Source organism: Dioszegia hungarica (assembly GCF_025882075.1).
Source record: "Dioszegia hungarica strain PDD-24b-2 chromosome Unknown MKK02contig_8, whole genome shotgun sequence".
NCBI lineage: Eukaryota > Fungi > Basidiomycota > Tremellomycetes > Tremellales > Bulleribasidiaceae > Dioszegia > Dioszegia hungarica.
This window is the reverse complement of record NW_026515770.1, coordinates 2,615,466-2,637,667: the sequence shown is the minus strand read 5'-3', so window position 1 is coordinate 2,637,667 and position 22,202 is coordinate 2,615,466. Positions and strand designations below refer to the sequence as shown.

At 56.4% G+C, this 22,202-nt stretch overlaps 12 protein-coding genes across 12 annotated transcripts; 5 read left to right on the top strand and 7 right to left on the bottom strand.

The window, feature by feature from the left end:
* Nucleotides 1–32: 32 nt before the first annotated feature.
* Nucleotides 33–1,889, bottom strand: MKK02DRAFT_26885 (putative DNA-lyase; the record flags this gene model as incomplete). Its single annotated transcript, XM_053087267.1, has 6 exons — nt 33–351; nt 400–668; nt 714–828; nt 876–964; nt 1,059–1,583; nt 1,797–1,889. The coding sequence occupies 6 exons, from the start codon at nt 1,887–1,889 to the stop codon at nt 33–35; spliced, it is 1,410 nt and encodes a 469-aa protein (XP_052945796.1).
* Nucleotides 1,890–2,223: 334 nt separating this feature from the next.
* Nucleotides 2,224–2,653, top strand: MKK02DRAFT_44716 (uncharacterized protein; the record flags this gene model as incomplete). The annotated part of the gene is made up of 2 exons (XM_053093060.1): nt 2,224–2,598; nt 2,645–2,653. 2 exons carry the CDS (start codon nt 2,224–2,226, stop codon nt 2,651–2,653), a joined length of 384 nt encoding a protein of 127 aa, XP_052945795.1.
* A 121-nt stretch (nt 2,654–2,774) lies between these two features.
* On the bottom strand, nt 2,775–6,379 carry MKK02DRAFT_44715 (uncharacterized protein; the record flags this gene model as incomplete). Its single annotated transcript, XM_053093059.1, has 2 exons — nt 2,775–5,606; nt 5,777–6,379. The coding sequence occupies 2 exons, from the start codon at nt 6,377–6,379 to the stop codon at nt 2,775–2,777; spliced, it is 3,435 nt and encodes a 1,144-aa protein (XP_052945794.1).
* Nucleotides 6,380–6,629: 250 nt separating this feature from the next.
* Nucleotides 6,630–8,167, bottom strand: MKK02DRAFT_44714 (uncharacterized protein; the record flags this gene model as incomplete). The annotated part of the gene is made up of 5 exons (XM_053093058.1): nt 6,630–6,802; nt 6,850–6,957; nt 7,012–7,277; nt 7,331–8,089; nt 8,136–8,167. 5 exons carry the CDS (start codon nt 8,165–8,167, stop codon nt 6,630–6,632), a joined length of 1,338 nt encoding a protein of 445 aa, XP_052945793.1.
* Nucleotides 8,168–10,457: 2,290 nt separating this feature from the next.
* On the top strand, nt 10,458–11,580 carry MKK02DRAFT_24973 (uncharacterized protein; the record flags this gene model as incomplete). The annotated part of the gene is made up of 4 exons (XM_053086962.1): nt 10,458–10,684; nt 10,720–11,120; nt 11,196–11,359; nt 11,407–11,580. Coding segments are annotated over 4 exons (966 nt in total), but the record flags the coding sequence as incomplete, so codon positions are not given.
* A 1,212-nt stretch (nt 11,581–12,792) lies between these two features.
* MKK02DRAFT_7796 (cyclin-domain-containing protein) lies at nt 12,793–13,491 on the bottom strand (the record flags this gene model as incomplete). The annotated part of the gene is made up of 3 exons (XM_053093696.1): nt 12,793–12,954; nt 13,004–13,243; nt 13,291–13,491. Coding segments are annotated over 3 exons (603 nt in total), but the record flags the coding sequence as incomplete, so codon positions are not given.
* Nucleotides 13,492–14,145: 654 nt separating this feature from the next.
* On the bottom strand, nt 14,146–15,646 carry MKK02DRAFT_25038 (anion-transporting ATPase-like domain-containing protein; the record flags this gene model as incomplete). Its single annotated transcript, XM_053086975.1, has 9 exons — nt 14,146–14,178; nt 14,240–14,394; nt 14,452–14,590; nt 14,654–14,758; nt 14,818–14,968; nt 15,020–15,113; nt 15,168–15,306; nt 15,369–15,454; nt 15,571–15,646. The coding sequence occupies 9 exons, from the start codon at nt 15,644–15,646 to the stop codon at nt 14,146–14,148; spliced, it is 978 nt and encodes a 325-aa protein (XP_052945790.1).
* Nucleotides 15,647–16,011: 365 nt separating this feature from the next.
* MKK02DRAFT_44710 (uncharacterized protein) lies at nt 16,012–17,043 on the bottom strand (the record flags this gene model as incomplete). Its single annotated transcript, XM_053093057.1, has 6 exons — nt 16,012–16,204; nt 16,326–16,436; nt 16,490–16,497; nt 16,555–16,679; nt 16,733–16,877; nt 16,987–17,043. The coding sequence occupies 6 exons, from the start codon at nt 17,041–17,043 to the stop codon at nt 16,012–16,014; spliced, it is 639 nt and encodes a 212-aa protein (XP_052945789.1).
* A 317-nt stretch (nt 17,044–17,360) lies between these two features.
* MKK02DRAFT_44709 (xaa-Pro aminopeptidase family enzyme) lies at nt 17,361–19,039 on the top strand (the record flags this gene model as incomplete). The annotated part of the gene is made up of 8 exons (XM_053093056.1): nt 17,361–17,521; nt 17,558–17,786; nt 17,824–18,111; nt 18,160–18,253; nt 18,301–18,588; nt 18,639–18,659; nt 18,695–18,795; nt 18,845–19,039. 8 exons carry the CDS (start codon nt 17,361–17,363, stop codon nt 19,037–19,039), a joined length of 1,377 nt encoding a protein of 458 aa, XP_052945788.1.
* Nucleotides 19,040–19,202: 163 nt separating this feature from the next.
* MKK02DRAFT_25940 (translation initiation factor eIF 4e-like domain-containing protein) lies at nt 19,203–20,388 on the bottom strand (the record flags this gene model as incomplete). Its single annotated transcript, XM_053087118.1, has 5 exons — nt 19,203–19,593; nt 19,681–19,878; nt 19,933–20,054; nt 20,115–20,199; nt 20,255–20,388. The coding sequence occupies 5 exons, from the start codon at nt 20,386–20,388 to the stop codon at nt 19,203–19,205; spliced, it is 930 nt and encodes a 309-aa protein (XP_052945787.1).
* A 467-nt stretch (nt 20,389–20,855) lies between these two features.
* MKK02DRAFT_44707 (uncharacterized protein) lies at nt 20,856–21,217 on the top strand (the record flags this gene model as incomplete). Its single annotated transcript, XM_053093055.1, has 3 exons — nt 20,856–20,934; nt 20,997–21,068; nt 21,147–21,217. 3 exons carry the CDS (start codon nt 20,856–20,858, stop codon nt 21,215–21,217), a joined length of 222 nt encoding a protein of 73 aa, XP_052945786.1.
* Nucleotides 21,218–21,656: 439 nt separating this feature from the next.
* Nucleotides 21,657–22,197, top strand: MKK02DRAFT_44706 (uncharacterized protein; the record flags this gene model as incomplete). Its single annotated transcript, XM_053093054.1, has 5 exons — nt 21,657–21,712; nt 21,761–21,863; nt 21,910–22,013; nt 22,051–22,117; nt 22,177–22,197. The coding sequence occupies 5 exons, from the start codon at nt 21,657–21,659 to the stop codon at nt 22,195–22,197; spliced, it is 351 nt and encodes a 116-aa protein (XP_052945785.1).
* Nucleotides 22,198–22,202: the final 5 nt, after the last annotated feature.

Sequence of the window (22,202 nt, the reverse complement as noted above, 5' to 3'; positions counted from 1 at the left end):
ACAGCACGGCTGGGATCACCCAAAGACGGCGCTCATTCGTCATCCTCGTCCTCGTCTTCATCTCCCTTCTTTCCCTTTTTACCCTTCTTCGCCGCCGGCTTCTTCTCCTTGGGCGGGTTCATCACGTCACGGACTTTCCGCCACTCTTCTCTGATCCCTTCTTCCTGCTCCGCCCACTCATCATCTGGTATCGCCTGGATCCGGTAGAGTAGGCCGATCTCCTTGACCCAGATTGCCAGCTCCCCAACTTCGAGCGGGTTTTCGGCGGCAGGAGTTTCGAGGATGAGCGGTATCCCAGACATGACTGGGTCGCGCATGAGTTGTCTGAAGCCTGACAGGCCGATTTTACCGCTGTATCGTCAGCCCTCTCCTCACAGATTGCCAAAAGAGAAGTCTTACAGTCCGATGTTCTCGTGTAAATCCTTCTTCTCCCCCAAACCCATCTTGGAATCGTTCAGATGGATTCCCGCAAGATACCCATTCCCCACCTTCTCGTCAAACTCCTTCATAACGTTGGCGTAGCTCTCGGGTGTCCGAATGTCGTAGCCCGCTGCGAAGAGGTGACAGGTGTCGAGGCAGACTCGGACGCGTGACTTGTCCTCGACGAGCGCGATGATCGAGGCGAGATCATGGAATGTGGTTCCCACTATATTTGACCCAGCATTCGCCTATCGAGTCAGCTAATTGTGGAGTAGGGTCGAGCTATGACTTACCATGTTCTCAATGACGCAGACCACCTCCGGCACGTCCTTGTGCACCTTGTTGATGGCTTTCGCTATTGTCCCGTAGCTCTCTTCTTTCGTGCAGGCACCGACAGTTGATCCTGGGCTAGACAGATTAGCGCCAGCTTCGAGCGCGAGGGCAAGCAGACTCACTGCCAATTGTACAACTTCAAGCCCAATTGATGACAGCGGTAGATGTCGTCCTTGAAGCACTCATAGGCCTGGTCCCACTTGACCCTGCTCTATCAGCTGGACCCTCATGAGGGCGGTTCGCATGAGCTCACGGGTCGGGATTCCTGGAACGTCAGCGAGTTTCGCAGAGTTACAGAGCTGGACTGACCCAAGATTTATCAAGTAGCTACCATGTACTAAAATGGACTCTGGCCCATAACCCATACCTGACATGTCAGTCAGGTCGAAATGGCTCTGAGCTAGACAGGACTTGCCGCCTTGATCAACAGGTTTCATCAGATCCCTGAACCGCTCTACTGCCTCTGGCTCATACGGACTGCTCTTCCAAGTCCGCTGGCTCTTCAAGAAGAGGGCCAGCCCGTTTGCTCCCGCCTTCCCAGCTCTCAGCAGCGCCGCGGCTGGTCCGCCCGCCATCGATACGTGGGCACCGAGCAGCATTGGTCGCTGGGTGTTGAGACCAGCGTCTCCGACTCCGCCGTTTGGTGGGACACTGAGAGGAGCGAGCTGGAAGACCGGATGACCTTGCCGCTCCGGATGTGATGATGGCTCAAGACCCGGCGGAGGGAACATCTTCGCCTTGGGCACCTTCTTTGGCTTTGCTTCTGCCCCTTCCTCGTCCTTCGCTTTTGGCTTTGCCTTCGCCTTGGCCTTTGCTTTTGCCTTTTTGGGCTCCGCATCTTCCTGTACCTCCTCCTCCTCTGATAACTCCTCCTCCTTGGCAGCTGCTTTTGACGCTCGTCCGCCTTTGCTCGCCCGAGGCTTCTTCACCGCAGGCTCATCATCGCTCTCCTCCGCCTTGACCGCTGCGGCGCTCTTGGCAGCTCCTGCGGTCTTCGAAGCCCGACCTGGTCGGATAGGTGTACCAGATGTAGATGCGGTCACCTTCTCGGCCTTTACCTTGGGTGCGTCCGAGAGGTCGGAGGAAGCAGAGCGGTCGCGCTTCACGCTGGTCGATCCGACCGACTTTCGCGCCATGTTGATGCAGAAGGCCCTGGCTGGGATCGGACGAGCAGCAACGAAGGCAGATCTAAGGACGCGCGCGGTAGCTAGCGTTCGCTGTATGGTGAGTGACTCCTTGCGCTTGCTAGTGCGGCACAATGGGTAGAGACGCAAGATGGATACTCTTGCAGTGCAAAGTTGGCTGAGCGGAGATGATGACTGATGGCTGTGACGTAATGACGTCACTTGGTTGCGAGATGCTCCGCGAACTCCGATCTTGGGCATGTAGAGTCGCTCTTCATCTCACTCTTTACTTCGTATCATCAACAACACCCAAAGACACTCAGACGAACACCACACAGCATCCGCAATGTCAGCGCTCCTCCGCTCAGTCACAATTCCCGCTCGATCCATAGCTGGGCCGAGCCGCCTTCCCCTCCTCCGTCCCCTCTCATCCACCGCCACCCATCTCCGCAATCCCCAGAACTACGCCCGACCAGGTCCTCCTTCACTGCCACCCAAGGAACAGGCGGAGTTTGACGCGCTCGTCAAAGCCAACGAGACACATGGTGCTACCCCAGCCATCACCAAGCCGGCGAGCGAGATCGAGCATCGGGATATCAGGCGGGGACCCAGAGCAGAGTTCGATGGCGATATCAATCCCAAGACGGGGGAGCAGGGCGGACCTAAGGTGGATCCATTTAAGGCGGGAGATGGAGACTGGCAGTATGCGGGCAGAGTGACGGTGAGTTCAGCTCCACTTAGCTGGAAAATCAAAACTGAAACTCCAGGACTTTTAATCGCTGCCCAGATCTCACAATAGACCATGCATCGTTGGGTACGTTTCAGGTCAGAGAAGGCTAAATCCTATCTGCGTAACTCATAGTACCATTACTGACTGCGTTCTTGTATCATAAGCAGCTAATAGCCTACCGCATTTGCTATGAACATCCCAAATATCAGCGCTCCCGCCAGGTAAGCGCCCTGAAATAATTTTTGCGAATAATCCCCCTTCCTCTGTCTCCCCACAGGTTTCATCACCGCCAGCCACGCAGCTCCTGCCGCGGCGACCAGCAATCCCACGATCTCCCGCCCATCGCCGAACAGTGCATCTTCCGCTGCCCACACCGCCTGCTCTGCTCCAGATACCGCGCCGGCCAGCGCTGGTACCATCCTATCGCCAGCGCCGTCTACCACGTACCGGACAGGACCGGCGGCACTACTGACATAATCAAAGTCTTGATCGAGCTTGTACAGCAACAGCATGAAGAGGAGCGCGAGGAGGAAGTACTGGAATTTCTGAGACGGGTACTTCGGTTTGGTATAGACGCGGAAAGGCCAATCTCGGATGTAGTCGACTAATAGGGGAAGGCCAGCGATAATCAAGGCGATCATCATCCGCACAAGGCGATCGGAATCTCTCGGTCCGCTGAACTGCAACATGGGCTCATCGTCCTCGACGCGTACGGTCATGACAGGTTGCGGCATGGGTCCGAACATCCGTGATCCGCCACCGCCCACATTGATGGGTATGTCGGACCCCTGCGCGTGGATGTTATTGATGTGGATTCCGGATCCGGCTGATGGTATTTCTAATACAGCCGGGGGCGGCTCGCTGACGACCCATTTCGCCGCAGGACTCGATCGGGCGGTCCCGGGCGGCAAAACTATGCTCTTCTTCCTGGGCGAACGAGCTGCGGACGACATGAGCGCGAGGAGTGGGATCAAGACGAGCAATGCCAGCAAGAGCTTCTTCGGCGTCAAGTACGACTTTGCCAGGTCTTGTATGTCGCTGCCCGTGTCGCCGGAGCCTCGTGGTCGGCGACGCGTGGCGTCACCGGAGCCTGGGGTAGCAGGTGGGTCTTCAGTTCCATTTTGTCTCGCCGCCCGCGCCGCATCCCTCACTCTCTTCTTCTCTGCCGCCTCCTCGGCCTCGGCAGCCTTCTTTGCCTCCCTCTCCTCTCTTCGTTTCTTCGTGGCCTCCGCTTCCGCCGCCGCCTTCGCTGCCGCCTCCTCAGCCTTCTCTTTGTCCCGCTGCTCCCTCCGCTTCGCGTCCCTCTCCGCCGCCTTTTCTTCAGGTGTCTTCGGTTTACTTCCGGATCCCGTCTTTGCTTTAGCCTCAGCCTCTCTTACCGCCTTTTCTCGCTCCTTGAGCGCCGCCTTCTCTTCCTCCAGCTTTTCTCTGCTTTTCTTCACATCCGCTTTACTTTGGTCCACCCTCTCCTTCTCCTTCTCCATCGCTTTCCGCTCTGCATCCGCAGTATCTTTTGCCTTCTTGGCATCCCTCTCGTCCTTCCTCGCTTTCTCCTTGTCCTGCGCGAGTCTCGCCTTCTCCTCCTCTGCCCTCTTCTTGGCGTCGGCCTGCTTCTTTGTCTCCTCCCGGACGTTGGCCTTGTCAGCGTCATTTTTCTGCTTATCCTTCTCCACTTGCTTCTTCTCTCTGTCCACCTCACCCTTCGCCTTGGCCGCGTCCCCCTTCTCCTTTGCGGCCTCGCCATTTGCCTTCCCCGCTTCCCCCTTCGCAGTACTCGCGGCTTTTTTGTCCGACTCCGCCTTTGCCTGATCACCCTTCACCTTCTCCTTGTCCGCCCTCACCCTCTTCTGCTCTGCTTCTACCTTCTTCTTCTCCGCCTCCAGCTTGGCCTCCTCCCCTGTCTGTTTCCCCTTGTCCTTCTTGAGCTGCGCCTCCTGAGCAGCCAGCTCCCTCTCCTTCTTTTTGGCGTCCTTGTCTGATGACGCCGCGGCGGAATCGCTGCCATCTTTCTTCGGCTTGCCAGTAGCGGGGTCGACTACTTTGCCGGTTCTCGGATCGACCTTGGTAGTATCGCCAGCTCCCTTCTGCTCCTTCTTCGGCTTGCCCGTCGCCGGGTCGGCCTCCGTCCCCGCCATGGAACTGGCTTTCCCATCCTCTCCCTTCGCCTCCTTCTTAGGTTTACCAGTGGCCGGGTCGATCGATTTTCCCGTCTTCAGATCGATCGGCTCGCCCGTCTTGGGGTCAATTGGGAAAGGCTTGCCCGTTTTTGGGTCGATGAGATTTCCCTGCTTATCCTTCTTTGGCGGTGTGACAGGCTTGCCCGTCTCAGGATCGACCACCTTGCCTGACGAGTCTACTGATTTCCCGGTACTGGGATCCTTGGTAATGGGCTTCCCGGAGCTATCGAGGACATTGCCCTCCGAGTCCTTCTTGGCCGGCTTAAGAGGCTTGCCTGTCTCCGGATCGATTGGTCTCTTCGTCTTGGGATCTAACGGCTGACCGGTCTTCTTATCGATAGGGTAGGCCTTACCCGTGGCGGGGTCGATCAGGTTCCCCTGAGTATCCTTATAAGGCACCTCAGTCGGCTTGCCCGTCTGATAATCAATCACCTTGCCAGTCTTCTTGTCCACCGCCTGCCCGGTCTTCTCGTCGACAGGATACTCCTTCCCTGTCTTCGGATCAACAAGCTTCCCGTCTAGATTCTTGTATGGCTTATCGGTAGGTAAGCCAGTCTGTGGATCGATGGGTTCTCCACTCTTCTTGTCGATTGGCTGACCGGTCTTCTTGTCCAGAGGGTAAGGTTTATCGGTCTTGGGATCGACGAGTGCGCCAGAGGCATCAAGGTATGGCTTGGCGAACGGCTTGCCGGTGTCAGGATTTAGGGGAGTGTTAGTCTTGGGGTCAAGGGGAAGCCCTGAGACTGGGTCGATGGGGTATGGTTCGCCAGTCTTGGGGTTGAGGAGGTTCCCATCCTCGTCTTTCTTTGGCTTACTACTTGACTAGCTGATCAGCTCTGTGACCATGAAGTAGGTCCTGCTCGATTGGTCCAAGCTCGCCTTCTCATCTTTCTCACCCTTCTTCTCAGTCTTCTCCGACTTCCCGCTCTTACCGCCTTCAGACTCCTGTACGTATAAGCCAATATCTATATGACACAGCTTTCACCACTCACCTCGCTATCCCATCCCAGATTGAGCGCTAACAAGACGACCACTATCAAAATGACCGCCAAACCCAGTCCCGAAGAGTCGACATAGCGCAAGATGGGCAAACCCTTGGTCTGCCCGTCCACTGCCCCGGCTTCGCCCAACACCGCCCTATTCCCCATGATAGTGTTGTTCCGGATAGGTAGTACCCTTCCTATCGGTCGCGCCGCGCATACCTCCGGGTAGAGCTCACACCAGTGGGCACTAACCTCTGCGGGGTTGGGGTACATGCCTGGCCCAGCACCGACGATGACTTGCTGAGAGTTGCCTGGGCCGACGGCCGACTGGAGCCCGCCTGTAGGGTCGGGGGCGAGTGACTCGGCGGCATAGGGTATCCAGCTCTCGGGGTACTCTTCCTCCCACGGCTCCTCGACCTCGTCGTCCCAGTACTCATCGTTGATCTCGATATCACCATCCTCGCCCTCGCCATCATAGCTGTACGATACCTCCGGCTCGTCGCCCCAGTCATCGTACCTCCCTTGGCCGTCATCATAATCGTCAGGTGGGTAGACGTAGCCGTAATCGTCGCCCTCGTCGATGTAGCCGGGATCATGATATCCCGCCGCCATCCTAAGCGGGACAGTCCATGGATGAGTAATGTAGCGAGGACATTTGATGCTGACGATAACTTGCTAGGTACCCGGTCAAGGAGGCTCAGAGGGGTCATTCGACAAAGGATGCCCCAATATACAGGCTGGAAAGGAGATGACTCCGGTGTATCTATCCAAGGGAGATGTAGGTGACCGGCCCTCTCGAAGTCACTGATCAGGCTGATGATACAAAGTACATCTCGAGTACAAGACCTGACCACACTGACGTTCACCCTGGACCGGCTAGATGTCGAGTGGCCTTCTTGTCATCCGCAGGCACCGGCGCAGACGCCCGGGAGCTGACCATGTAGATCAAGCCGACGATCATTAGACAAAGAATGATAGTCGCCTCCTGCCAGTTCTCGAACCCGCCACTCTCTTCAACGCCTCCAATGCCTATAGCTGCGTCTTAGCCGAGAGTCAAGCCGAAAAGAAAGGGCGCTACTCACGCGGCTGGAGAAGGGGAGCCCTGACCGGTACTGCCACTTTCTTGACCACGACAGCAGGCTTGGACTCGGTCTTCTTCCTGACCACCCGCCTAACCACCTTGGGTCCACCTGTGTAATCAGACCGTCGCTCTTTCCGATACTATTTGAGTCACTCAGGCTCACCTTGTATGCTGACCTTTGTCGATCCCTTCTTTTTGCCACAAGCTGATTTCTGCCCACAGCCGCCACTCCCGGCCCCTCCTTGCTTATTCTGACCCATCATGGAAGCCATCTGTGCGGCCTGCATTTGCTGCGCTGCCATCTGCTGCTGCATCATCTGACTCATCATCATCATCTGCATGGTCTCCCCCATGTTGACTCCAGGCGCGGCGGGGGCCGCTGCAGGGGCAGCATGGGGCTGATTGGCCGCATACACCTGAACTTGGGGCCTATCTGATCAGCCCAGTCTCCAGGCACATCTGGGTCTCAGACTTATACTTACCCGGACGAGGAAGATCGCTCCCGCGGCGGTCTACGATCATCCTGATCCGAATACCTTGGGACGCGCTTTCGAGGCTTGTCGTACCAGTCTCCGCCCTCGCGCTCGTATCGATCATGACTTGAACGATCTGGACGCCTGTCTCTTCCTGAAGGTCCCTGCCATTCCTCATGTAACCCGTGATAGTTTGCCGGAGGTACATCGCGGTGGTGGACTGAGTAACCTCGCTCCGCGTGAAGGTCGTTCGGCTGTGGCGGCTGTCGTCCCCGGTACTGGTCGTGTGGCTGGATCTGTGGGGGTGGCCGGCGAGCGGACTGAGGGGGTTGGAGGTGCTGGTAGCCTTCATAAGGGTCTCTCACCTCCTGAAGAGGCTCGCCAGATGGGATCAGCTCCGGCACTGGCGCGTCGGGGTACCAGGTGCCGCCGCTGACCGCTTCCCCAGCCGGTGCAGGAGGTGCGATGTACGCACCCTGAGATTGCTCGAGCTGTTCGGTGCCTGCCAGAGGATACTCACCTGGCATCCCATATTCATGGGAAGGGTCCATTTGACCTTGCTGTGGGACTGGAGGCTCTTCTTGATCGAGCAGCGGGTCATGTGCGTGTTGAATATGCGGTTCGCCACCGGGTGGCGGAGCGTACGGGACTTGCGTGCTGTCCCATACTTCTTGGTCGTGCCCCTCATCAATCCTGTGGTGACCGGTCACAGGACCGCCCCACTCATCGTACTCCATCTCTGCCTGTTCTACAGGAACGGTCGGCTGACTAGACCAATATCAGCAACACGCAGGCAGCACGGGAATTTACTTACCCTGGGTAGGCTTCCGGAGGTCCTGATGACATTCTATGCTTGCACAGGTGAGGCAATGCTGCCAGACCCTGCAAGCACGGTGTCTTGCCTGCCCAGCCTATCTTACATGCTCCAGGTCCCAGGAGAAGGCCATCAAAGGACATATTTGGGTCGTGCGTGGGAGCTGGAGCGTAAAGGAGGGGAGCCTGATCGAAAAATTACACCTCTCAGAGATTTGCCGCAGCAGCAAAGCAGGCGTATGAGCAGCAGCGGCATATGTGAAGCTGATGCCGGAGTAGTACGCAAGGCCATATCACTGGTCTGCAGAGTACAGATGCATACAAATCCTCTTCACTCGGAGCTGTAGTTCGCTAACTTCACCATCGTCCGACGAGCTGTGGAGCCATGTGTGCTGGATACCCCTCCAGTGGTCCCCCAGGAAGAGAAGCATAAGGCACATCCGCCTTCCCCACAGAGAAACAGTACCGCCTATAGTCCGGCTTGGTGTATCTCCAGAACTTGGGCTGACCATAAGAATGTGCCCGCGGCGTGACGCTCGCCCAGCCAAAAAGTGGGGTCGGTCCGAAGCCCAGGTCATGAAGTGGCCGGGCCTGTGAGAGGGGATGGGGACGAGGGATGCCTGGACCCGGAGGGAGAGCAAACTGGGGTGGTAGGAAGGGCATAGAGGGGGGAAAAGGGTACTGGACATGATGTGGCATATGGCTTTGAAAATATGGAGGTGGCGGTGGCTGGCCGGGAGGAGGAATATTGGGTTGACGACGATACTCTTGCGGCATGTCCTGTGCGTTTACGGGGGTTTCCTCTCTGGGATGATGTATCGTTTGACCACAGTGAGCACACCAGTCAGTGTTGGGCTTGGAGTGAGGGTATTGAACACAGCAGGTCCGGGGCTTGCAAGTATGGATCGCTGCGCCACCATGATGAGTTCCCGGCCAGGAGCGCCGATAAGTAGAGGAGGGCTCAGATGTCCTTGATGTGGCTGAGGACATTGCTTGGGGTACAGTGGCTAGAGTCCTTCTGACTGTACCCCATCTGATATCAAGCTCTTTCGATGTACCCAGGCCATCGTATATAGGAGACCTCCTTTCACCCGCGAGATCAAAGGATTTCAGAGAGTTTCCAGGGGCAATTGCCAGGATTGGATGGCAAGCTGGCCCTCGACTTCTGACGAGCTGCAGATCGCCACTGGATTGGGGTGTACACGTACATCTTATATACAGGCAACACTGGCTAGATATGCTATTCTTACAATGACTTCTGACTTTCTTTCTCTTCTTCTGTCGATCCATCTCCCTCGTCTCCGCCAGTCGAGAGATGGAGATGGCGTGGATCACCAGTACGAACCCGACATGTAGTAGGGGTTCATCCACGCCGCGCCACCGTATCCCATGCCTCCGTACATTCCTCCGAGGCCGTAGTTGGGACCATAGCCATATCTGAAGCGGTTGAAGCCGCCGCCGTAGTAGTACGGATTTGAGTAGGCTGAGGCCATCAGAGGTCCGGCCCCGGTCATTGCAAGAGCTCCGTACATGGTTGCTAGTAGCATCAGCGTGTATCGCAGACTATGTATGGATTAGAGACTTACCTGAGTACTGATGACTGTTGGTCGAGGTAAGGCTTGAGCTAGGCAGATGGTATCTGAGAGCTGAAGGTTTCCAGGTAGATATTGGATTGAACAATTTCGCCCTCTCCAGACCAGTATTTATACCCTCGACCTGAGCATTCGGGTACCTTCCTTAACCGATCATGTGCCCTCTTGCGAGTTTCAATGTCAGACATCCTTTCAGCCCCGCTCATTTGCGTGGCTGTTAGATCCCCCATCCCACGCCCATCCTTTAATGGGAAAGGTGGTGCGTGTGAGAGCTCGGGAAAAGCGGCAGGGGCGATTGAGAGGGTGAAGGGCGGTCAAAGGACGACACCTCGTTTGGGTACAGGTGTTTCATCAGGGGTCAGGGGTGAAGGGAAAGCTGAGACTGGTACATATGCGTCATGAATTGGGGTGTATGATAGTGTCAGCGAAAGCAGTCGGTGTAGTGAAACGCACGATTCGAGCGAGTCTACCGCGAACTGATGAGCTTCACGCAAAGTCAGAGAAACCAGAGTGAAGACCGATGAGTGATGTCCTCGTCTACGTCCCGGCCAGCTCGGCGATGTGGGACTACAATCCCAGTGGGCTCAGCGGCGGTTGGACATCTGATCCTTCCGGTCGAAAAACATGTCCCAGGGGGTTGATGTGTGCTGCCGAGATACTAGGGACGGAATGTGAGTAGACGGCGACGTCTTGTCTTAGCATGGTAGTGGATCGACAGGCTCATAAGATCAGTCAATCAGGTCAGCTTTCTCTGGGAGGGATCAGCGGGAACGACAGTATCATTAGGCGTGGATGGACAATTGTCCACAGGCGATGCGGGTGCCGGGAGTGCGCAAGTCCCGGTGGCGCAGGGCGTCCATACCGCTCGGATACAGGTCGACAGTACCCAAGCAAATAAGGGCAACAACTTTGGCTTGATTGGCGCGACACTCAAAACTGCCGTTTCTTTCACTTCATCGTCAGTACCTCTCCACTTGTCGTGCTGACTCTCAGTTCCCAGAACTTCACCCTCGACGACGCCTCATCCGCCATCACCTACACCGGCTGGACCAGCACCACCGTCTCGTCCGCGCCCGTCGAGGCCATCCGGTCCGGCAAGTTCTGGCACGACACCATCTCTTATACCTCTTCATCCAACGCCGCCGCTTCCTTCACCTTCACCGGCCAGCTGCTGTATATCTTCGGATGTACGGGCCCCAGCTTTGGGACGTTCCAGCTCAGTATCGACGGATCAGCATGTGGCATCTACAACGCCACGTCAGCGGTGAATACGTATGGGACATTGCTATTTGTAGGGCAGGCGGGGGACGGGGAGCATAAGGTGGAGGTGAAGAATATGGAGGATGGCCGCTTGCTGGCGCTGGATTATTTCGTGGCTACGTCGTCAGGGTCAGGTGGGGGCGATTGGAGCAATACGCCAGCACCTGCTCCAGGACCCGCTCCGGCCCCCGCGCCAATACCCGCACCAGAACCCGCCCCCGCTCCATCACTGTATCCTGTCCCAAACCCAAGCCCGGTCAGTCCCGCACCGCCAGCAGTGTTCCCAGGCGGACAAGGTCAGACTTCTACCGGTACCGAAGGCGGTACATCTTCGTCCGTCATAGGCGGTATCCTAGGCGCTTTGTTCGGTGTGGTGAGTAGGTCTCATCCGGCCCCAAAGCTTCGCTGACAGCTTACCAGTTGCTCTTGTTCCTGCTGTGGCGGTACCGGCAGTTCCGGAAAGAAGGTGGCGAGGGAAGCTTCTTTGCTGCGCTGTGTGGGCCGTCAAAGGGGAAGCCGCAGACAGCGGGCACGGGGACGAATGACTTCAAGCTGTGGCCAATGGTCAGATTCCGACCAAAGTATGCGACTTGAAAGACCCGATAGCATGTATTAAACATCAGTAGGGTCAATGGTCAGAAAGCGTCAGAATCAAAGACCCAGAAAATACATAGATTGATACAGCTCCACTGATCTGATCTCGTGCCCTCTTCTCACAGTACCGCTCCCGAGGCGTCACAGTGATCCTACCCCTACACCCATCCCGCCTCTATCCCTCAAACTCTCCACGCTCCGCTCATCCCTCGTCCGTATACGCGGCGTGACATTGATAGCCTTGCCGGGGGATCTCGTCAGCTGAGGCGCATCTCGAGGTGATGAAGGGGGAATGAGCGATGTCGGACCGGTATGTCGACCTATATTTAATGCCCGCTTATTGGGTGGGATGGCTCGGGACTGAGATGGCTGGGATGTCGGAGCGGATGAGAGTGGACGGGAGGGGATGGTTTGTTGTGGTTGATGCCCTGGCTGGGATGCGGTGGATGTCGAGCTGGATTGCGGCGGAGGGACCGAGGACCGTTTCCGGAATACTCCGACCAGGTTCTTGAGCAATCTCCCATGTCCTGGTCCATGGGAGTGCGATCCTGACGGGGCGTCTGCGTCGTGCCCCGTCGCCCCCTCATCCTCATGCATCGCCTCATCACCATCCACCTCCTCTGGAACGTCCAGCTGGCCCATCTCAGAGCGTGGTATGGAGACACCCATCACCGTCCCGCCTAGCACATCTGGGGTGCTTGTCCCCCTGATCCCCGCATGCCGCCTATCCAGTACCGCCTCCGCCGGCCTTCCAGACCCCGCCAGGTTGGTCAGACTCGGGGCGCGACCGCTAAGCCGGGCTGAGCCCCGAATACTCGACCGTGACGAGGAAGGAATAGAGGATGAAGCGGGCGATATGGGCATATCCCGGGACGACGGTGAAGCCTCCATCTCTGCAGCTCGAGGTGCCTCGGAGCTGGATGCGATAGCCGATTCGAGCTGATATTGGGCTTGCTCCCCGGGGACCACCTCGACGTCGACAGGCTCCACCTCCATAGCCTGGGAACTCTTCCGCCGTCTTCCTCGCCGTATGACCTGCCCTCCTTCGATCTGCACCGCCACGCCCAATACCTCATCCACCGACTTTCGCCGCCTCCTGATCTGCTCCTCTTCCTCCGTGAGAGGTCCAGGCGGACTTCCGACCTGCGTATCATCCCCGTCCGGCGACCCCTCGATCATGTCCTCATCCTCTGCCTCTGCCTCGGCTTCTTCGCCTTCCATCGCTTCCTCGCTGCCTCCGTCTGATGCGGGCGGTTTCGAGACAGAACGTGGGAAGGCGCGGAAGGGAGGGACGGCGGGTGCGGGCGCTTGGGTGAAGCCGCCATGGGAACGGATGAGGGAGGTGTAGTAGCGTTGTAGTAGATCGGCGTTGCACTAAGCGAGTCAGCCTTAAGCTGCCCCCCATGCTATCCCGTCCACTCACACATAGATTCCACTGCGTCACCCTCAAGAACTCCCTCTCCAGCGCATTGAGCTCCCCCACCTTGATCCCCCCTACTTTGGCATAATGAGAGTTTGTGCAGAACACATCACACTGCGCCTTGCTCCCCGCGCATACGCCAGCGATGAGGAATCGATGAACTGTGAGGGTCGACAAGGTGAAGGTGGGGAGGTGGGCGCAGGTGAGGTCGATATAAGCTAAGAGAGATAGGAGCGGGATTTTCTCATAGATCAGCTCCTGCTCACATGTTGGGAATACGGCTAGCTTACCTCCATATTTGTATACTTGACTATCCGCCTGAGATACTCTATCACGCTGATCCCTGGCGCCGCTCGCGAGTGGAACCGAGTGAGAGCGTCCGGCGTGAGAACGACCTGATCATTGTGCTCAATGAGCAGATTGAGCATGTGCGAGATGAGGATGATGAGGTCGTCCGCTGAGCAGTCATTGAATGCCCATGGAATCTCCGGCTTTGGGGCCGAGGAGGAAGAGGAGGGGTCGGATGGAGGGGGTGAACGAGGGGACGTGGTTGATGGGCCGGGCTGGGACATGATGAGGCGTTTTTGTTATGGTGGGAGAGGTTCGATTTCTCTATAAGGAGTGCGTGGATGGGAAGATCGAGGTCGACCGTGGATCACATTGGATACCTGAGAGTCGACAGAGTGATATTTGAGAGGGGGATAGTCGACGGAGAGCTGAAGTTTTGGTCCAAGAAGCTGCACCCCAATGGATCCGCTTGGTCGGCTTTGGCTGGGCAAAAACGAGGGATTTCTTCGCCTATCGAGCTTATTATCCTTGCACTATCTGATGCGATAGCTTCACTGCGACTGACAGCTGTGATGTACAACGTGCTTGTATGACTGATAAGAGGAGATAGAGAGAACACCGCAATGCCCTTTGTCGCTGTCAGCAGTGGTGAGGTGATCGTCCAAGATAGCTCTCGAGATTCAGATTCAGATTCAGGGCACACGTGCGTCGACCAGTGACTACTGAACCACCTTAGGGCCATCGTCGATCCCTTGATTGGAGTCTCCATAGCTTCCCCACGTCTCAGAAGTCTGCTGAGGCATCTCTACATACGTCCTGTATCACATGCATGCTGGTCCTATGGCTGCTGGACGACTCTACTTTGGTGGCTCGTAAGGTGTGACGAGCATCTGCACCCATCAGCTCTAGCTCCCTCGCTTGGTCCGCCCAAAGGGGTCCGTCCGGACTCACCCTACTGAACTCCTTTATCTTCTCGACACCTCTCACCTCTTCCGTCAATAATGGCAATTGCACAATGTTGAACCCATCCTCGTACAGGTCAAACGCCTCCTTGAGGTATTTTTGCTGCATCTTGTGCCTGACCGTACATTGCTCGCAGTTGTTGGCTAGATGTCAGCTTGGGTCCCTATCGCGCGTCGTGCGGAATAGAGACAACAACTCACTAGCCTTGGGGAAGAGCAGCTGGTTGACCACGATGTTGTGGGTGTCGATACCGTACGTCGTCAATTCCTGGATCAACCGCTCGGTTTCGTACAGCGACAGGAACTCGGAGATGCAGACGCAGACGAATGTTGTCTTCTCCTGCACATTGTGAGCTTAGGATTCGCGCAGGATGCAGGACTCTTCAGCGACTTGCAGACTTACAGGATCTTTGAATTGAGTGTTCACCTCGGTGATGACCTCCTTCATTTGGTCCAGCTTGGCAAACATGTCCTCTTGAGGTGCCCCGCCGCCGAACATTGATTGCATCTGTGAGGTCAGCTACAGCTTTGTCCGACCACTACGCAGTACGGCGAGGCCCAACTCACCTGAGATATCATGGGTCCGAACCGGCCGCCAAGGGTACTCAGCTTCCCCAGAGCCTTCTCAAGCACTGAGGGGAAAGAGAGGAATCGCAAAGTGTGACCGGTTGGTGCTGTGTCAAAGACGATAACTGAGAACTCCATCGACTTGACGTGCCTGTCTATCAATGTGGTCCTTGTCAACCTCAGAGAGGAAGTCCCGACTTACTTCATGATCTCCGCGAAGCCCATAGCCTCGTCCACACCTGGAATGGCGAATGCCAAATCCTGCATCATAGATCCCATTCCACCGCTTTGGTCGGCTATGATAGATCAGCTACATTGAATCCCATGGAAGTCCAGTAAATAGCACTCACAGCTCTCGATCATCTCCTGCAGACTCCCATTTGGGTCAATCTCCATAGCGAACAGATTATCGAACCCGTTTACTTTCGTTGCGTCCTTCCCGAATTTCTGCGAAAAGGCGTCTGAAAGGTTGTGCGCGGGGTCAGTGGACTGAACATCAACATGCGGCTCCTGTCATGCCCCTCTGCGAGCGTGCGAGGAGGGAAGCTCACGATGAGAAGCACGGATTCTCTGCATGCTGCGAGCTGGACAGCTAAGGAGCAACTGGTGGTAGTCTTTCCGACACCTCCTTTTCCACCTGAGTTGATCAGCTGAGCTCTATAGCGACCTCCTGAAGGCCGGTGTCTCTTGTGTCGACTGCGCGAAAGAGCTGGGCGAGCTCAGCTGCAAGGGAGACAGGACGAGGTGACATACCGCAGAAGATCCATTTCAGCGATTTCTGGTCCAGTACATTCTGCAGCGTTGGGTCAAGTGCCTCAAAGTCGCTCATATTGTCTGGATGGTACAGAGTCGGCGTGTAGGCCGGCCCGGGATATAGCTATTGATTGGCAGCTGAGTCGGAATGTATTTGAGCGCTGAGCTGTTACGAGCTGGCGATCGAGGCGATCACGCTTGGTTCTTGCTTAGTTTGTCCGGGGGTTCGGATTGATTGGTCTAGCTCGTGCTAGACCTGGCGCTTGTAGATAGCTATAGATGCTGCTAGATGTTGATGGAAGTTGCAAGAAGATGCGCGCATCAACATGCCTTGCTGGCGATATCGTAGGTTCCCCGGCGATCGCCGCCATGATCTTCCGCTGCATCCTGGGTCTCATGCGCAAGTACTCGCTCCCCCCCTTCCTGCTCAGCGCCCGCCGCTCATGCCTTGCCCCGCCCGCTCCTCTTCCTAGGGCTCGCTTCGACAGACTCTACCCTCTTCACCGTCTCCACATCCACCTGGACAGCGGGCGAAGGGAGGGGCATAGTTGCTTGTCCGTGAGAGCGCTTGCGCTGCCCGGCGGCGTTGATGGGCAATTTCTGGGATCGGCCGATACCGAGGAAGTACGCCATTCTGCACATAGTCAGCCCAGACATTACACGATTGGGTAGCAGGACTATCGGGTATCGCGAAAAAGCTTGAAGCCTCTGATTCGGTGGGCCGGAATGGTCAGGGTGAGTGAAGAGGGACTCACCGGACTGCAAAGAGGAAGACTGTGATGGTGATGTTCCCATGCAGAGTCCCGGTCCACTTAGACGGACTCTTCAGGAAGGACATGGGTAGGGGTAAGAGGGTCATAGCGATACTATGGAAAACATCAGTAACAGATCTGTGTATATCCGTCAAGGTGGAACTGACTGCGAGAGCTATACATGATCAGCTAACGCCCCGCCAACACGGCCAATTGCGGGATGAGAACTTACATCTGCAATAGCCAAGGGGACCAATAGACCCCTGACCATCTTGGCCTGGACGACGGGGTTCCCACCCAAGTTGTTCTTGATCAACGGGAACATCGAAAGCGCCAGCATCGCCAGCAGGAGGAAGCCTGTATGGTCAGCTAGGCAACAGGCACCACTCAGTGCCGGATGAAGGACTCACATGAGCCCAGACCACCAATGGCCATCTGTCCCCGGCTCGTCGACCCCAGGATGCGTGTGACGGGCTCAATACCGGCTGGGAGGAGCGCCTCGGCGTATGCCTGAGGTGTGGCGATACAGAGGTAGGCGCCAATCAGTATAAGTGTCTGGCGTTAGTATGATGTCCTTCTTCAGAGCTGGAGGGAGTCTTCCATAAGGCCTCAACGGACCGTACCCCCAGTATCAGGAACACTGCTCGGCAAAGGGGGAACGTACCGGCTCAAAGAAAGCGAAGAAGATGTAGTAAAAGCGGGGGAGGGGATTGAGCGCCATTTTGTCAACGCTAGCCGAGTCTAAACGGTTCTGTACTTTGAGCGGATAGAGTATGGATGAGAGATGGGCGGTTCAGTCGGTCAGAGTTGGTGGTTGACCGGGAAGAAGATGTTCGGTGAGCTATAGTGAGACAGATCCAAAGCAGCTCCCTGTTGACATGACGTCAGTCTCCACATTCCTCATCTCGGTCTTCTCCGACGCGTCTTGGGGTTGCATGTGCTCCCCCACCTTGGCCCTGTCTGCTTGGGGAGCGACAGATAAGGCAAGAACAAGGGGTTCCGTCCGGTCATTGTCTTCTCCCTTCATACGCTGGCAGTATGAAGCTGCTCACCTTCCTCGTCGCTCTCCCGGCAGTTACCCTCGCCCTCCAGCCAAAAGCTGAATACCGCGACCTCCCCACGCTCCGAAAGCAGGATGAGCTCGAGAAGCGCTGGGTGCAGAAGCGCTATGACTTTATCCCTTCTGTGCTGAAGAAACAGTACGTCCTTCTCCTATCTATCAGCTGACGGGACAGTGGGTATGACGCCTGGATCCTATCCATGCGGGAGTACGCGGAAGACACAGCCTTCCGCTCGCTCGTCTCATCCACCACGACATTCTCCGCACGTCGCCGAACTCTATTCCTCTTCCACACGCACCCGGAAGTCGAGAACCCCCTCTATCTTATTGACAACACCGAAGACCTCTGGCACACCCTCAACAAGACACTGGAGCGCATCGACCCCAAGAAGATAGCTGTCAACGTAAGTTACCCCTCCCCCGCTCATGCTGATTCCGTAGATAGACGAAAACATGTCATTCTCAGACGGGTTGCACACGGGCGAGGGGCAGCTCTTACTCTCCAAGCTGGGTCCAAAGTGGGCGAGCCGGACCTCGAGCCACCGCGCGATCGGCGTGGAGGTGGTCGCTGCGCGAGTGGGCGGAGAGGAGCAGCTGGGGATGTACAAGCTCATGATGGAGAATGTGTGGGCGATGGTCGCGGAGGGGTTCTCGGAGAAGGTTGTGAAAGCGGGAGAGACGACAGCGGAGGATCTGGAATGGTGGTTTAGGGATGTGATGCGCTGGCGCGTGAGTCCGGGATGCTCGAACGTCAAAACGAAAAGGGGCTGATGTCAGATTGGGACGGGGACGTGGTTCCCTCCTTCGGTAAGTATCTATCGGTCACCGTCTGAGCCATCTGTATCGGAGCATCCGGCGATGAGGGAAGGAGGTAAGATAAGCTGTGCTCTCTGGATGCTCCATAGCTGATACACATAGATATGCTCCACGTCGACATCGGGATCACGGCCATGAACATGAACACCGACACGCAACACCTTGGCTACATCCTCCGCGCTAACGAGACCTCCCCGCCCGTCGGCCTACTCAAAGGTCTGGAAGCGGGCAACAAGCTTCAGGATCTAGTCAGGAATCGGATGGTCCCCAGACGAACTGGGGACGGGGTCTTGAAGGATGTCCGAGGGGATATGGACAAGAAGGGTTTGAAGGGGTTGATCTACAGCCATCCCATTGGCGATTATGGTCACTCGGCGGGTGCTCTTATCGGTGCGTATGACTGCACTATCGGTCCTGGGGAGAAAAGCTGATTCAGGCAGGAATGACCAATCTTCAAGACTGTGCGTGAAGGTTAGCGGGCCAAGCTGATCTCTAGCCGTCCCAGGTGGAGGTCAGAACACCGTACTGAAGAACTACTGGACTTCGATCGAGCTGTCCGCAGAGACCTATGTCCCAGAATGGGGTGTCGACCAGCTCGTGAGTACTTGTCCTTTACCCCTGCGCGAAAGGTCAAGGCTGATATCAGTTCCCGCTCGAGGAGGACGTGTATTGGGATAATGAGACCGAGGGATTCGAATGGGTCTTCGGGCGTCAGACGGAGTTTCACTTGGTCAAGCCCAAGCACAAGAAGAGCGCCGGAGTCGCCCTGGCAGAAGGGAAATCGGGACTGGTAGCGGCTGCAGCCCGGTGGATGGGCTTGCAGGTAGTTCGTTGGGTTTGAGTGATTTGACGTACCTACAGATAGGCGGAATCAGAGCCATCAGTAAAATCATTATGAATCGTGTGAGACCGAGCGTGGCGCGGCGAAAGAAAGCGTTCTGGCTCCATGATCGTCGGGTAGATGCATGCCCATCCAGGACCGCTTTTGACTTCTTCATCCGTCCTTATTCCCTCCGTGCCCCTACGGCCCCTCCCCACCCATTCCTTTGCCCATCCCTACCCCCAAACCCACCCATCCCTGTCCTCGGCCCTTGCCCCTGCACCCCCCCTCCATCCCCTTCCCGGCCATACCGCTGCCCATAGCCTCCCCCTCCGCCCTCTTCTGCCGCATGTGAGTTATAACTCCTATTCGACGGCTGCGACCTGTCCGCACCGGACGGATTGGATGTGGAGTTGGACATGGGAGTGGCCATTGTTGAGGTGGGACCATTCGACTGGGGGTTGCCTATCGGACCGGTATTATTGCCGGTTCCGACGGCGTCGAGGAGGGCGCGGTTCGAGCGGTATTCACATATCGCTGATGGTGGGAGATTGAGGAGTGCGAGGATTTTCTCCCTAGATAGTCAGCATATAACACGAATCCCCAAGCTCCTCGGCTTGATCCTCGTAGTTATCCCTGGACCCGCGGTGGAGATGACTCACCTCAGCGCCCCACTCCGCAATGCCTCCCCCTCATCCTCCACCCAGACACTAATCAGATCCTCCGGCTGCCGCGCACTCAGCACACATCCCACCACCCGGTCCTCCTCGTCAAACTGATCGCCTATCAGTGCGAAGAGGAGAGATTCAAACAGGAGGGGGGTGATGGGGTGGACAAGGCGAATGGTGAATTTCCCTCCGCTACACCAGTCAGCTTCACCTCTTCCGCATGTAGTCGGAGGAGAGTAAGCTCACTCGGGCATACATTCCCATGTACCGGGTGTGGGGATCCGAGCGAGGAAAACCAGCACGTCTGTGACGGGCTGGAGCTCGTTAGGCGGGATAAGGTGGGAGTAGATGTGGAGGAATGATTCTATCTGCACAGAGTCAGCTACAGCTCGGGACCTGTGAAGACCCGTCGGAGAATGCGAGCTCACAGATCCAAACGTAGCCACACGCTTGATCTCCTTCTCATAGTCCACCTTCGTTCCCGGCGGTCTGTGCACATACGATACAGACCAACTACGACTTTAGCTAATCCCCTGGTCCCGCAGCTGCCCTTCGGAAAGGCACTCACTCGTGCTTGAGCGGATGCCGCTCAGGAGCGGACACAGGTGCTCCAGTCCCGTTCGCGGTCTTCCCGACTGACAGAGCTAATCGTGATGAGCCCTGGGTCGAGGTCGTCCGTCGGGAAGAAGGAGGTTGGGACATGGTCGTCGTTTGGGTCGGTTCCGGGCGTGAAGGGACGTGGAGCAGCGATTTTTTCGCCGGTATATTTGTGGGTAGATATCTACGCTGTCTGCTCTTGCTGGCTGTGTGTTCTTAGCTGTGTTTGGGTATAGTAAGTGCGATGTGGTATCTGTATGGTGGATGGACCTGTTCCTCGGCGGATTTTTGGCAGAGCATGTTGACCGGACAAGACCGCCGAGCGAGCGGCGCGAGAATTAGGCACGGCATGATCGGGAACGCCTATCCAGGGCACTGAATAAACATATATAGGCTTGCCTTGTCACTACGTCATCGGGCTGCGACCAAAGATGTCTGAAGCTATATATCTTCAGCACAGCTGAAAACGCAGCACTCATACCATATCTTGCAACACTATACGCACTATCATCATACCCGTCAGCCCGCTCCTCGCCTTCGAATCACAACTTATCGGAAACACATCAGCAAAAATGCACTCCGCCAACCAAGTTCAGCCATCCATCGAGCAGGGATACGTTGCCAAGCAGCCCGCTGCGCAGACCATGATGAGTGCGTTGTGGTATTCTCTGCCTTTCATGGGAAACATCGGAAGTACACAGCTGACCAGCCAGACTCGAAAACACCTGCAACGGGAGAGTCGACACAAAAGGACGATGTCTTGCGCTTGAGGGGAGGCTGTCCCGGTATGTCCTCTTCCCATGACTATACTGCGCTTTGACCCCTCTCTGCTTCTGTGTCTGGGAACCAGCTGACGTCCGCAGGAAAGTTCTGTGGACTGCCAATCCTTCCATGTCGATGCGACATTTGCATCATCCCCATCCCATGTTGCTAAAGGAGACCGGGCAGGGCGGACGGGAGGCGGTGGCGAGGTGTTCTTTTTTCGGAGGAGTTGGGAGATGACTGTAGCTATACACGGTGTTGACATGCTTACTGTACATGGATTACGACTATAACGCCAGGTTGCTCCTTCTTATCAGCTCTGTTCCCCCAAAATGGAGTGATGAGTTGTCGGCCCTTTGGGACCGCATTCACAAGCAGCTCCAGACCTAACTGACAAGGGCGCTGACGTCCTTTGCGTGTAAGAAAGGGATGCCGACCGGTGGACCCCATACACTTATCCCAATGCTGGATGCAGAACAAAGGAAGGAAATGGAGGAAGAGCTGTGTGCATCGCGGTGAGCCGGGACACTGAAGCTTGACAATGAACCTACAAGTATCTCGCATAACCAGCTCCCTGTCTGTTCCTACTGACACTCGCACTCTCGCCCGACATGCCGATGAATATCAACCCTCACATGATCCACCACCCATTCGTCAATCCCGATGAGTAAGCACTCCCTCAGTCTGGGTACAACGGTCGCTGAGTCTACCTTAGGATCCCCTTTCCGACGATGGTACTTCCCGGAGGCGGCCGCTTAGCGATCTACCCGGCAGTCAAGACCCGCTACCCCGGTCCTGGGGTCGGGATCGGCGCTGGTGTGAGTCTATCTCCAACTGTAGAATCGGTATGTTAATGCTCAACAGGTGACTGGGATGCCTCATCAGCTGGGCGGACCGCTCGGCTGGGGTGCCGGGACCGGTATCGACTGCACCGCCGCCGCTTGGAGACGATACTATGGCGTTGGTGGGTGAGTACATCACATCAGAGAGAGCTGATGTGGCCAGTATGATGACTGGCTACCCTCTCGGATACAGACTCCCAGGTCCAACCGGTATGGGCGGGTACTTTGGCGTGAGTCCCTTTGCACTTGGAGATGCTGTGCAAAACGCGGACGAGTACTGACGGAGCAGGGATGGGGCGTGCGCGACTGAGGCGT